Source organism: Larus michahellis, chromosome 10 (genome assembly GCF_964199755.1).
Source record: "Larus michahellis chromosome 10, bLarMic1.1, whole genome shotgun sequence".
Taxonomy (NCBI): Eukaryota; Metazoa; Chordata; class Aves; order Charadriiformes; family Laridae; genus Larus; species Larus michahellis.
This window is the reverse complement of record NC_133905.1, coordinates 5,636,310-5,648,676: the sequence shown is the minus strand read 5'-3', so window position 1 is coordinate 5,648,676 and position 12,367 is coordinate 5,636,310. Positions and strand designations below refer to the sequence as shown.

Sequence of the window (12,367 nt, the reverse complement as noted above, 5' to 3'; positions counted from 1 at the left end):
ATGGGCAAGGCTCAATACCTGCTACAGCAAAGGCAATGACATCTCAGGCTGGTGTCAGCAGCCGGGGGAAAAGCCAGCGCCTGCCTCTGGGAGGAGGTTTCACGGATACTCTACCTGCTAGAGATCTCATACTCTTGAGCATCTACGGCACAGGGAATTCCTGCAACAGTGACAGTTTCTGCAATGTCTTGATGTTTCTGCCCGAGGTTTGAGCCAGTGATGGTGATTCTAGTGCCACCTTCCACTGGTCCAGACAGGGGGTACACCTGCAAAGACATCCGCGCATGTGTAAATGTCACAGTATCTCAGACCTTTGCAGTCTGGCAACTGATCTACAGCACAGGGCCCTTCAACTGCCCCATTACAAACCTCCTGGTCGGGTCACTGCTATGGATTCCTTTTACTGGCTTGGACTAGTACCAGGTTGCACCCTCATCAGAAGAAAGGCCATAAAGAACACACCAGTTGGAGCCTTCTTTCCCATACCTCACTGTTGCCAGCAGTTCCCCCCCAGAGGTGATAATCCACTATAGACTTCTAAGGCAAGGACTGGCCTGCTTAGCCTTCTCATCAACATGCTGACCACTCCAGAGGGCATTTCTGCTGAAGAGTGGGAATGCACAAGCCAATACATGTTACTAGTATTGAAGCAGCAAGCAACATTCCCCCCTCAGCATCAGTACGACAATGAATCGCATGCTGCACAAACGTCAAAGCTCTGTCCCTGAGCAGCATCCAAGATAAACTGAGACAAGATGCAGCACATGGATGTTGTGTGCCACCGGAGGGAGGACAAGCTGACAGCAAAAGGGACACATGGCTACAGACACTTGTCATGTGGCAGTTAGCAAGAAACATTTAAAATAAACAGACAAAAATAATTAATTCCAGCAGCCTGTCATGCCTTTCCCATCCTTGCTGTGCCGTTATAATTAGGGTTTTGCCCTCCTTTGCCCCAGGCTCAGTTGGGCCAACCTACTTCAGGGTCTGGCTCGGGACAGTTGGAGGATCCAACCTGTGGACCATTTCCCAGCTCCTGAATGATTCTGCTCCTTCTGGTGTGCCAGTTTCAGCTCACGTGAGACACAAATGCACCTTTCCCCACTGTTCTCCATCAGCAAACTGAAAGCCCAGCACAAAAGTCTAGCATCCTCACAACACTGAGGGATCACGGTAGAAAAGGACTAACTTGCTCTTCAGATGGCCAATGTATTATTGAGCTGCACTGTTTGCACTCCGAGTTCCCAGCCCTTCGATTTCAACTGGAGAATGGAGCCCTCCTTGCCCCAGGTGCAGTACACTAGCGAGCAAGTTACTCACAGAGTGAATGAGAGGTGCTGGACACAGGTCTTCTATCTCTTCCTTGCAGGAGCCCCTGAAGATACAGCTGGGGTTGTCACCTCCACACCACACACAGTTGTACTTTGAGTCAGCTGTTTGGCAGCGGCTACAATCGGTGTGTCCCACAGAGCAGTTGTAAAAAGTCACTGCAAAGGAGAAAAATTCAGAGGCAGCTGCAAACACCCCCTAGAGCACAGAATAATCCAGCAACTCGGCATCTTGCACAGAACCCTCTTCCTCCTCCCTCCCCTGTGACAAGCAACACAAACAAGGCTGTATGTTTTCCTTAGTTTCCCTGTGCTAGGATTACTACACATGCAAAAAGCCTCATTCGAGGATTTCTCAATTCCCTTCCACCTCGTCTGCTGTATTTTTCCTGGGAGGCGTTGCACTCCTACCGTGAAGATCCGCAGCACTGTCCACTCGAAGGTGTCGTTGCCTCTGCACAAACACCACAGCGTTGAATTCGAGTTGAGGCGCCGTGTAACTGTACTGCAAAGACAAAGACCATCAAGACAAAGGACTTAATAGAGGCACAAACAAGGCAGCTGAATAGGCAAAAAGCATCAGCATCCATCCTGCATAGCGCACCGGCACATACAGCCTATACGGAGCTTCTTGAGAATGCAGACAAGGCTGTGTTAGCTGGGACAGTGGCAGCACAGGCCTGTCCTCGCCGGTTCACGCAGCCACGATTCTGCTCTAGAAAGAGCAGCAGGCATTGCTTCAACTAGGACGAACATTGAGAACAAATATGTGCTCACAATAATACTTGTCTAGCTTCCCAACGGCATTCCTAAGCGGCTAATTCCTGTCTACAAGCCACCTGCTCAGAAAACTGCTCAAGCTGGCATTTCTGCAATTTCAGTAGAGCTGAAGATGCAGGATTACAATCGGTTTGCAGGACTGGTGTGCACAAGAGCCTATGTTCTTCCTCTCCTCTAACTATATGAGTTTGTGAACTAAAAATATCACCTCTGCTTGCAAATTTTGCCAAGTGAAATGCACACATCATCCAGAAACGTACACGGCTGTTTTAATTTTGCCTGTTAATCTTACAATTCACAGGCCAGCTTCCACCACTAAGAACAAAATTGGTATTAATAGTGTTTTTCTTTTCACAAGAGAACCACCATCACGGAAGTGACGATGCAGAGAGACTGCCGCAAGCTCAAGCAAAAGCGGCACCGTCCTGGCAGCATCCCGTACAATGGCAAATGCAGCGAGAGGTAGCGTGGCTCAGACTGAACAACCTTCCTGCAAGTTGAAGATACCAGTACCACCAGGCAGCAGCATCACAGGTGAGAGCCCCATAGCGCCAAATATTCTACAAATATTTTTGAAAAATGTGCTCTTTCCCCCAGACAGCTTGCCTTCCATCCTGCTGTTTTGCTGAGCAAAACAGCACCAGTGTGAGCTCTGAAATGGCATCGCATTCCAAGCACTCACCTGATTCATCTGGCAGGTGATATAACAGAGGGACTGGTTTGTTTCTTCTCCTTCCACGTAGGCATCCATCACCACTGTCCTCCCCTCCAAATTCAGGACACACTCATAGTCCCACTGCTGGTCCTGCAGAGAAGATACACGTGGCACCATTTCTCGACCACACAGAGCTTCCTGCTACACGGCAGCGCGCTCCTGCCTCTCTGATGCCGTGCCTTTTACCAAGCCACTGACTGGGCAAGCAGCGTGCTCCTCTCATTCCCTTCGTTGCGCCAACTCTATGCTATATATTCAAGGGCTCTCTATGCTGTCACTGCCTCCACGTATGAAAGGTAAACCAACAAAACCCAAAACACCTAGAAGGGAGCACGTGTGTGTCAGTGCGGAGAGAGCTCAGCACAGGAGGAGGAATTAAAGAGAAACCAGCGGGACTGTGAAGTTATGCCTGTATGTGTCTGTGAAACGCTAGCTTGGAAACGAAGAGTGGAGCGTGCGGATTAGGGCAGTGCACCTCAAAAAACACTAAGTGCATTTTTCTTCTCTCTCCCCTGTAAATCTTCCATGGAATTGCTTAGACACTTCATGTAAAAAAGGATGGATATGCATCTGTAACCAGCTCTGCTCCTCTGAGCAGCACTGTTTATCAGGTTTAACATATAAAGTAACCATTAGTCTGTGGGCTGCACGTTCTGAGGTGGCTGTTTGTAAAAGGTTACTAAATCAGTCTTCTGTCTTGAGAAGCAAAGTGAATTTTTACCAGAGGCACACCCAAGAAACATAGCTTTCAAGGGTGGTTTTCCCCATTGAGGAAGTTTCAGGTATGACAGGAATAGCCACATTAACACGAGCATGCCAGAAAGGAAAGGGAACAGATGCCTTATCTTTAGCTCACGGAGACACAAACAATCAGCAGAGATTCATCAGGAAGTTATTCCAAGAACTACCGTCTGCAGTGCAGCACAGGGGCAACCTAATCCGAACGCATGCAGATCTTCTCCAGCTGGCTGGTGCACACCTGTGCTCCCCCTTTCCCTGAGCAACCTTCTACCCACCAATACATCCAGCTATGCAATTCTTTATTCACAGAAGTAGGTCATTCCTCTAGGTCTTTCTGCAAACAGGAGAAACCTAGGCAGAGCCACAATTCTCTTACACGTACTTTTAGCAGTCCAGTGGACAAGTTGCCCAAACAGCGCTCTGCACTGATAGAGTTTCTCAATGCTGAAGACGTTGGCTGACTACCTGATAGAGGTGGAAGTTTTTCCCCAGCAGCGTTATCTTCCTCGCCACGTTGACTGGAAACAGCGAAGATCCCTGGATTCCCTGCACACAGGGACACGCATCTGGACCCCAGATAAGTTCTTCATTCTGAAAACAAATGCAGGTGTTTAGAGAAAAAGAACTCCATGGCTCTGATACAGGGAATCAAAGCCTAACACACCAACAGAGAAACAAGCCCTGCCTGAACGAAGACATGGCTGTGCTTCTTTACCACAAAGTTACAAAACAGCAATGCAAGAGCCCAAAGAGGTGAAGTGCAGAAAGCTGTGAATATGCTGGACATCACAGCAGATGCCACCTTCAGGCCAGCGGCGTTTATACAAGACCCGAGAACCTCGCAAACATTTTTCTTCCTCAGGCTGTCACTTCTCACTCTGCACATTACAGCGGGCAGCTTCTACACTGTCAGAGGGCACAGCCTCTCCCGTGTGCTGAAATACTAGAGCAGCAATCTGTATGAAAACTTCAAAGTGTTACAGCCTTAGACTGTGAATTTCAAAGCCCTGCAACTTACCTCCTCCCAAAACTCAGGGGCATCATACTGATAGTCGAGGTCAGGGTGGAGGATCCTGGGAAAGTCAGGGACATCCCTCTCTGAGGAATCGCCATCACCCGACAGAAGAGTAGAAGCAGAGAAAGGAGACGTGTCGTTCTCAGCCTGCAGCAAATCCATCCAGTCCTCTGTGTCCTGGAGCTCCGTGCCTTCCTCCAGCAGCCAGTCTGGGGGAGTTGACGGCGGGGGCTCTGAAGCAGGTAGTTCAGTTCCCAGCAATCTGGGAGAGCCATCAGAGGCAGCAGGACCCCCTGGCACCTGGCTGGGGGTTTGGGGAGATGGGCTGGCAGACGTCAGCGCCTCTGTGGTAGGAAAAGAACTCGGAGGCCACTTGAAACTGGTGACATGAGGGGAAGGTGTTACTGCTGCTGCAGATGTGTGCAGAGGGCTACCCACTATGGTGGTGGGTGGGTTGGTGTGCCGTGGCTCCTGGACAGTGGCTGGCCCTTCAGTGGGCAAGGCTGCGTGATTCACGTTTTTGGATGGGCTGGTGAGGACGGATGCAGCAGGAGAAGTTGTCTCTAGCACAGTGACAGCAGGTTTGTCTGCTGGTGGTGGTAAAGGGAATTCTGTGACAGCCTGGAGAGAGGCCGCTTCGGTTGAGAGCGTCAAGTAGGTATAACTGAGGACTTCTGTAGGCTCAGTCGTCACATCTGAGGCTGCGGAGAGTGTGATGTGGTTGGGCTCTGTGGGGGGCACAGTGCTCGGTACCACACGCATGGGGGGAGTGATGGGTTTTGTGGTCGCGGTCGGGGCTGTGGTAGAGGACTTGGTCAGGGGAGCTGCTGAAGAAGGAAACACACTTGAGGTTGGGATCTGGGCCTAGAGAAAAACAACATGATGGGGTGAGAAGAGTGAAAGAAACAACACAGTATATAACCCAAGCAGAAAAACGCTCCATATTACTTCCCAAAGCAGTGTTCACAAGAAGCTGCTTCACCCTCTGGATTTCAATGAGAGATACATCTCATGCCACCTTCTCTTGGGATAAGGCGGGGGAATGCTCACAGTGCAGATGATCAGCAACATTCCCTCTTCCCACAGATGCCTGCACTCGCCTCCATGCAGAGGGAGGTCTGCCTGCCTTCAACCCCCACAAAACTGCAAGGTCACCTGTGGCAGCCACAAACTGGGCATCTCTTCCACCTTCCGACCCACAGCCTCCCTGCCAGCTTGCTCTTGTCCCTCGCTTTGAAAACACAGGCTGGATAACCCCAGGAGAAGGGTGACCTGCTTCATCTGATGGCACTTCCCCAAGAACCTAGCAAGGCCTCGTAACATCAGGGACACGGAACCTTGTGTCGCTCCAAGAGGAGGCTTTGCTCCGGCAGCTCACCTCCTGGCTTGACGCGACCGGCAGCTGCTATTTTATGTGAGAAGAGATCTGACCCACTGCAACTCGCTGAGGCTGTTAGAGCACATAGGACTAGGAACGAGTAGGAGACGCACCCTTTCATTGTAGATAATGGTTCCTTCCTCACAGGCTGCTTTGTGGGTGCAGAGGTGCTGCTGGATGCACCAGTTACATCCCCAGAGGCTGCTCACACACTTCTGACACCTGGAACAATGATAGAAAAGCAGCTGCTAAGACAACTCAGGAAGGGACAGCCACCCTCCCTGTAACTACAGACAAGAAAAGGCAGGTGCTCACGGTGCCGATTTCCACAGCAGGGCCACTGCAGCACAGTCATAGAAAGAGAAGTCCACAGAAGCAATGAAGATGTCATGGAAACGCACTACGAGCTTTATGGTGACGTGATCTGAAAATGAAAATAAAAACTTCTTAGCAATGGAGCCACGACAAGTCTGCCATATTGTTAAGAGACACAGCATGCTTTAGGAAAGACACTGTCAAACCTGGAGACAGTTTCCCTTCCATGCTTCCAGCATCTCAATCACTGGATTATCCTACGGACACTAAAAACAGGTTGGACAAGTTTGTCAGGAGTAGTTTATGATAGCTCTTGCCAACCCATGGGAAGGAAGACTAGTCTGAAGATCCCTCCATCTTTATCTGCTATAATTTCACTGCCATCTCTGTATTAGAGGAAGACGTAACATTCCAGGCTCAAAGCTGATTGTCTTCCTTTGTCATCCAAAGGAAAACCCAACCCTTAGAACTGACTTGCCCTTCACATACTGCCTTCACCTTGAGAGCTTTGTTCTATGTCCAGACTAAGAAGTGAGTCAGTGAAGAGGTTTACAAGACTTGTAATCTGACTTGCAATGACTAAAGGTTTATCTGCTTTAAATCCAGGTCTCATGTTAACTACAAGCCTCAGGATAGCCCAGTTCTCTTTGGGAAGAGACTATCACTGTTTTCTGATAGACCAAATAGCTGCAGAGATGGTCAAAACTTACTGCAGCTGATAGCACAAGCCTGAAGGAGATAGTTTGCATATGACAGTACTAAAACAGCTAATTAATCTTGTTCCAGACAAATGCCCCCAATCCTAGAGTTGGGTATTAATTCTCCAAATAATAGGAACGTATTCCATGCTCTGATCAACTCCAGGAGCTGCCGTTTGTCCAAGACAGCTTGCTATAAAAGTAAGTAACAAGAAGCTTGTCCATCGTTCCTCTCACAGAATTCGGACCTCCGCTTGCAAGCAAGCTCTATTCACAACCCAAGAATTAACATGTCTGGTGAAGGACCGGTCAGGCCTAAGCTTGGTTCCTGCTCGGATGACAAGTGAAGCAGTATGCTAGTAAAATAGCTGAAGATGAGGTGTGTACAAAAACCCACGATTAGGAGAAAATAAGGGTATCGTATGCAGCTGGAGGCAGGAGTCACTGCAGTACTGTCAACTCCCATCGCTGTCATAGAGGTGATTGCATTTGGCAGTGGTAGAACGGCTAACACCTCCCAGGATTTCAGGGTTATGACACCATATTTATAAATATTCCTTCCTCCAAAAGGGCCATTATTTCCTATGCCAATAATGCCGTTCGACAGTACAGAAGATGAGGTCGAGCACTTGCAAATTGAGAGCAGGAGTTTCTGCTATCAACTTGGAGCTCAACAGCTTAGAGTGACAGATGAGCTGGTATGCAACCTTTAAAACAAATCTGAAAAAAAAAAAAGGGCAAATATTTTAGTGAGCTGGGAAAAGTATTATAAGTAGGACTAGGCAAGTGCTGGTATCCAAGGCCCTGATGAGACCTCATTTATAAAACAGTTTATGATTCCGATTACCAGCTTCAAATACATCTTAGCAGAGCACAGAAGCCAGAAACACACAGAAAAAGTTGCCACAGTTAACACGGCAAAACTGTGCTAAGGACGCCTGGCCATAGTTCACTGAGTGGGAGAAGAGCTGTGGAAGTAAAAGGACAACATAAATAGATCAAACGGACACAAACCATCTACGAGCAAGTTTAGGCTAGAGAACAGAAGCAACTTGTTAAGCCCCAGAGATGCAATATGAAAATAGCATCAGTAAAGCACCTATGGAGTCTTGAAATAAAAGCAAGACTGACTTACAAAGGAGTCAATAAGAATATCTGAAGCCTGGAATAATGAGAAGTAGACTGTTGCTTTATCTAGACTGATTTTTCACAACTGTTCTTGAATTCAGGCCCACGATTGCAGAACTAAACAGGGAAGCCAATCCCGCCCACTCTGCCTGTCGGGGCAGTGCGTGAAGCCACTTCCCTCGGTGCCTGACCGCCCTGAATGGAGACCTGGTTAGTTTGTTACAGACTAAAGCAGCGTGAAAGCCAACAGATATAATAATACTGTAAATAATGCTGAAAATGAAGGCGGTTGAGATTGAGCGAGTGTGTTAGCTGGGTTCTGCTGTCACGTTATGTCCATGGAGATTGCTTCAGACCAGCTGTATACTTGCACGGAAAATCTGTTCAGCCATTTAGGTGAATCGCGTGGAATGCTTCCCAGCCGGCACCTGCCTTTTACTTCAGACGGACAAGCTCTTTGAAGAGATCAGCTCATCAGAGCTCACTCTGACAGGCTGGGTAAAATCCAATGCAACAACTATATACTGAGAAATTTCCAGGTTCTTTAGAGCGGCCAATTAGCAATACTCAGCCACTCGTTATTCACAGTAATAGAAAGCTGACTATGTATTTTCTGAGGTTATGCTGCACTGCAGATTCATTTCTAACTTTAAGGACTGTGGGTCTCTTCCTGCCTTTCCTCACACGTACTTCCTTCTCCCATTACTGCGCGGATTTTGAGAAGGTTTGCATTTTGTTTGATTTAAATAATAAGGCAGTATTTAAGTTCTCTCTCCAGATTTACGACAGAGCTACCAAACCAGCCACCGCTCCTGACTGCATTTCAGATCATATTCAGATTTGCACACAACCCTTCAAGCAGGATCTCCTTTCCAAATACCAGAATTTGGCATCGGAATTTGGCAACATCCCAAAATAGCACAGGATGTGTGTGACACACGAGTAGAAAGCAAACAGATATTATGACAGAATGAAGTGAACACCTGCTGACACCACATACATTCATGGCTGTTAATCCTGGCAATCTGACGGACCTACAATGTACTTTCTCCCAACAATGTTATCAGAGCTATCGTGCTCCATTTAAAGCATTTCACTGACCTGTTCCTGTTGGCAAAGCTGGTGCTTGGCTGGGATCTGGAGAAGGACACATGATGCCTGACTCTGTCAGAACTGCTGGGCTTTCATAATCTTCAAAGTAACATGAGTAATACTCTTCTTCACGCAGAGAAGGTAAGTCCGGGATAGCCAGGAATATCTACCAATTCAATGATATACAGTAAATAGTTTGCCCTCTAACACATTCTTCTTTATTTCATTGAATTTTCTGGTTCTATTTTTTCAAAATAAGAGACCCATAAAGTAGTTGTCTGTGTTTACACCCATTTTCCTATAATGCCTCCTGGGACTGACTGTTCCACTCATCACCTCTTGCCATTCCCAAACTGAACTTGGCATCCACCAAGCAATTGGCAACTTCCACCTTTGCCCAACTCTCTAGCAAAAGACATGTTCTTGCCACCTCCTGACACGACGACAGACTTCAAAACACTGCAGCACCTTCTTAGCTTTTCAGAGCTTAGCTTAGCTCTCAGATGCCAGATGGAAGCCGTAATTTTGGGTAGCTTTGTCAGATCTTCCTGACAGCAAATGTCAGAAACACTGAAACCACAAACATGGGCACCTTATAGATAGAAAGCTAAGGAGGAACCCCACCCAAGCAGTCATCAACTAGTCTAGAACACTCAGTAACTCTTAGCAGGCAAGGACATTTAGCTTTATGGGAAAAAACAATGACATTAACAGCTTGGCTGTACCAGGAGATAAGTCCCTTATGTGAGGCAGACAACATGTGCTTGAAGGCTCAGTGATTCAGTACCCCACTGAAAGCAACAGGAAGACTTGTGACTCCTCAGAGTTTGCAGGAGACTTTCTACATGCTTGATCATCACCACTCACATTTCTCTTTTCTTCTCTGCTGATGTTGGCTGGAGTTAGTGACTGGACAGCCAGACACTGCTGTGTAGAGTTAAAGCTCCAGAGCCACTGCTCACTCAACCTGGACCGCAAGCACTCAGAGCGACGGCTGCACCTGCAGGGAAAGAGCGAGAAGCCCTATGAGAGATCTGTGCAGCTCTTGCAGGACACATTGGGCTTCCAAGCCAACACTGGCTGTCTGAAGGTCGGCCAGAGTCTTGGGGAAGCTGCTACGCGAGCCATGGAAGTCCCAGCCTCCCGCCACCTTCAATAATAGGATGAACTATTGCCAAAATATAGATGGTGAGGCACTTTGCAGGCTTCAAGAGTCATGAACTAGTTTCTATGGCATTCTGTAGGGAGAGAGAGCCAGCAAGAAGACATACATGCTGGAATAAACCATTCCTCATTCATCATCATCAGTAGGGGAGCAAGAAGTGAAAGAGAGTCCTAGATAAGAGAGTGACTCCAGGAGAAGAGATAAGATAGTTTCTCTACATTTGAAATGAGGCCGTTTGAGCTGCAGTCAGACTAAAACAGGCTGAAATCCCCTCGGCAGGAGCATGGTGACCAAAGATCCAAAAAGCAATGGGAAGACACCCTTGTGTGCAACTGTGACTGCTGGCGGTGTTTTAGGAAGGCAGACAGAGGAGTGGTAAGTTAGAGAGAATATCCCATAAAGGAACTAAACCCAGACTAAATCCAGACACACAGGCACAAGGAAGAGACTAAGTGGAGACAATCCCTAAGCACCATCCCTCCAAAATCCTTGCAGGTGACTAGGGATTCTTACCGTCCTTGAAGGACACACCAGCCACAGTAGGGATCTTTCAGCGCCAGACAGGATTCACAGTCTGAGTACAGGGAACATTCCAGTATGGGAACCTTTACCACCTGTCAGAGAAAGAAATCGGAGAAAATATAGCACATACAGCACAGGCCCCAGGTCTATGGCTTCTTCTGCCCAGCTAGCAAGTCCCATCATCTCCATACTCACTGAAACTTCTTAATCCCCAATGTTGCATAAAACTAAAGAAAAAAGGAACAAGCTTCCAGAGCCCATCTGAATGGCCACGGGTTATCTGTGACACATTTTGCAATAAGGAGACTTTATTTAGTGATAAAACTATATTTTAACAAAATGGATCACGGAATAGCAGACTGAATACCATTCACTTTTGCTTGTCTGGACTCAGTCATGGGAGATCATCTCTCTTGACATGTAGGTGACTGAAGCCGGAGACAGCAGCTCCAGCTGAGGCCTCTGAATGCCCTATTGCCCAACTCTACGGGGCAGAACTACCATTTTCACTGAAAGTAGACCAAGAAGCTTTGATCAATGTGGAACAAAACCCTTCTGCCATCTGGGGGTAAGTTTTACTTGCAAAATACTTCTGCTTTAACTTACTATCCTTGCTGATTTCAGCCTCTTGCCCTCTCTAATCCGCTGCTACACTTCAACTACTACACTGTCAGTTACTTTAAAATACCAACTTCTAATCCCCAACCTATTACTTTTGCTAAGTACATGATGTAATTTGCATTTTTTTATTGACAGAACAATTACTGTTAAGGATATATTTCAGATTTCCCTAATCTTCTTCCACTCAAAGATTTCAACTCCTCCTTTGAAGTGTCACAAAATTTCTGAGTATCTCAAAGTGCACTGGGAGGGGGATGACGGGAAGCAGTGGTTTCCCAGCACGTTCTCATTTTTGTTTGTTCTTTCCTTCAGAGCAACTCAAGGGCTGCTTTTCCTTTGCTAGGAGGATCCTTTTCTTTCCAGCTCAAGGAGCTGATATGAATGGTGTTGTACAAATCGTCCCAAAGTATCCGCAGCTGGATTTCCTACACAGCAGACACCAATATCCCAGGAGCCTGAGGCATCACAATGACTCTCCTCCTCCAGCTGCCATTGGGCACAAACAGAATTACAGAAAGCAGCAGAAGACGAGGGAAAAGTGCCTCGCATAGTTCCTCATACAGCTTGATTGCATCTGCAAGACTGTTACTATATCCCCGGTCAGAGCGCACCTCTGCTATCTGAAGACATTTCCCACACGTTTCTGCTTTCTGTAGGTTACATACCTTCAGAAGAACAGCTTAATCTTTTAACCGATTAAAAACAGGAGAAGTACCACAGTTTTAATGACACAAAATCTCCCTTTTCTCTTTTTAATCTTTTGCAAAACCAAGACAGGCCATATTACTTGTGAACCCAGAAGGCTCACACTCTTCTGCTCAGATGGAGATGCTCAATACAGAGGAACCCAGGAATCTGCGGCCCCTTGT

The 12,367-nt window shown here is 47.3% G+C and overlaps 1 protein-coding gene across 4 annotated transcripts in view; it reads right to left on the bottom strand.

Moving 5' to 3' along the window:
* PLXNB1 (plexin B1) overlaps positions 1 to 12,367 on the bottom strand; it is a 79,584-nt gene that overhangs the window by 20,235 nt on the left and 46,982 nt on the right. For all 4 annotated transcript variants that reach the window (XM_074603402.1, XM_074603406.1, XM_074603405.1 and 1 more), the window contains 11 exons: positions 10,869 to 10,969; positions 10,058 to 10,190; positions 9,200 to 9,356; positions 6,273 to 6,381; positions 6,071 to 6,179; positions 4,583 to 5,443; positions 4,030 to 4,155; positions 2,791 to 2,913; positions 1,740 to 1,833; positions 1,321 to 1,487; positions 115 to 266 (listed from right to left, as the gene is read on the bottom strand). In XM_074603402.1, coding sequence (XP_074459503.1) covers positions 115 to 266; positions 1,321 to 1,487; positions 1,740 to 1,833; positions 2,791 to 2,913; positions 4,030 to 4,155; positions 4,583 to 5,443; positions 6,071 to 6,179; positions 6,273 to 6,381; positions 9,200 to 9,356; positions 10,058 to 10,190; positions 10,869 to 10,969 — 2,132 coding nt within the window. The remainder of the gene's footprint in view (positions 1 to 114; positions 267 to 1,320; positions 1,488 to 1,739; positions 1,834 to 2,790; positions 2,914 to 4,029; positions 4,156 to 4,582; positions 5,444 to 6,070; positions 6,180 to 6,272; positions 6,382 to 9,199; positions 9,357 to 10,057; positions 10,191 to 10,868; positions 10,970 to 12,367) is intronic.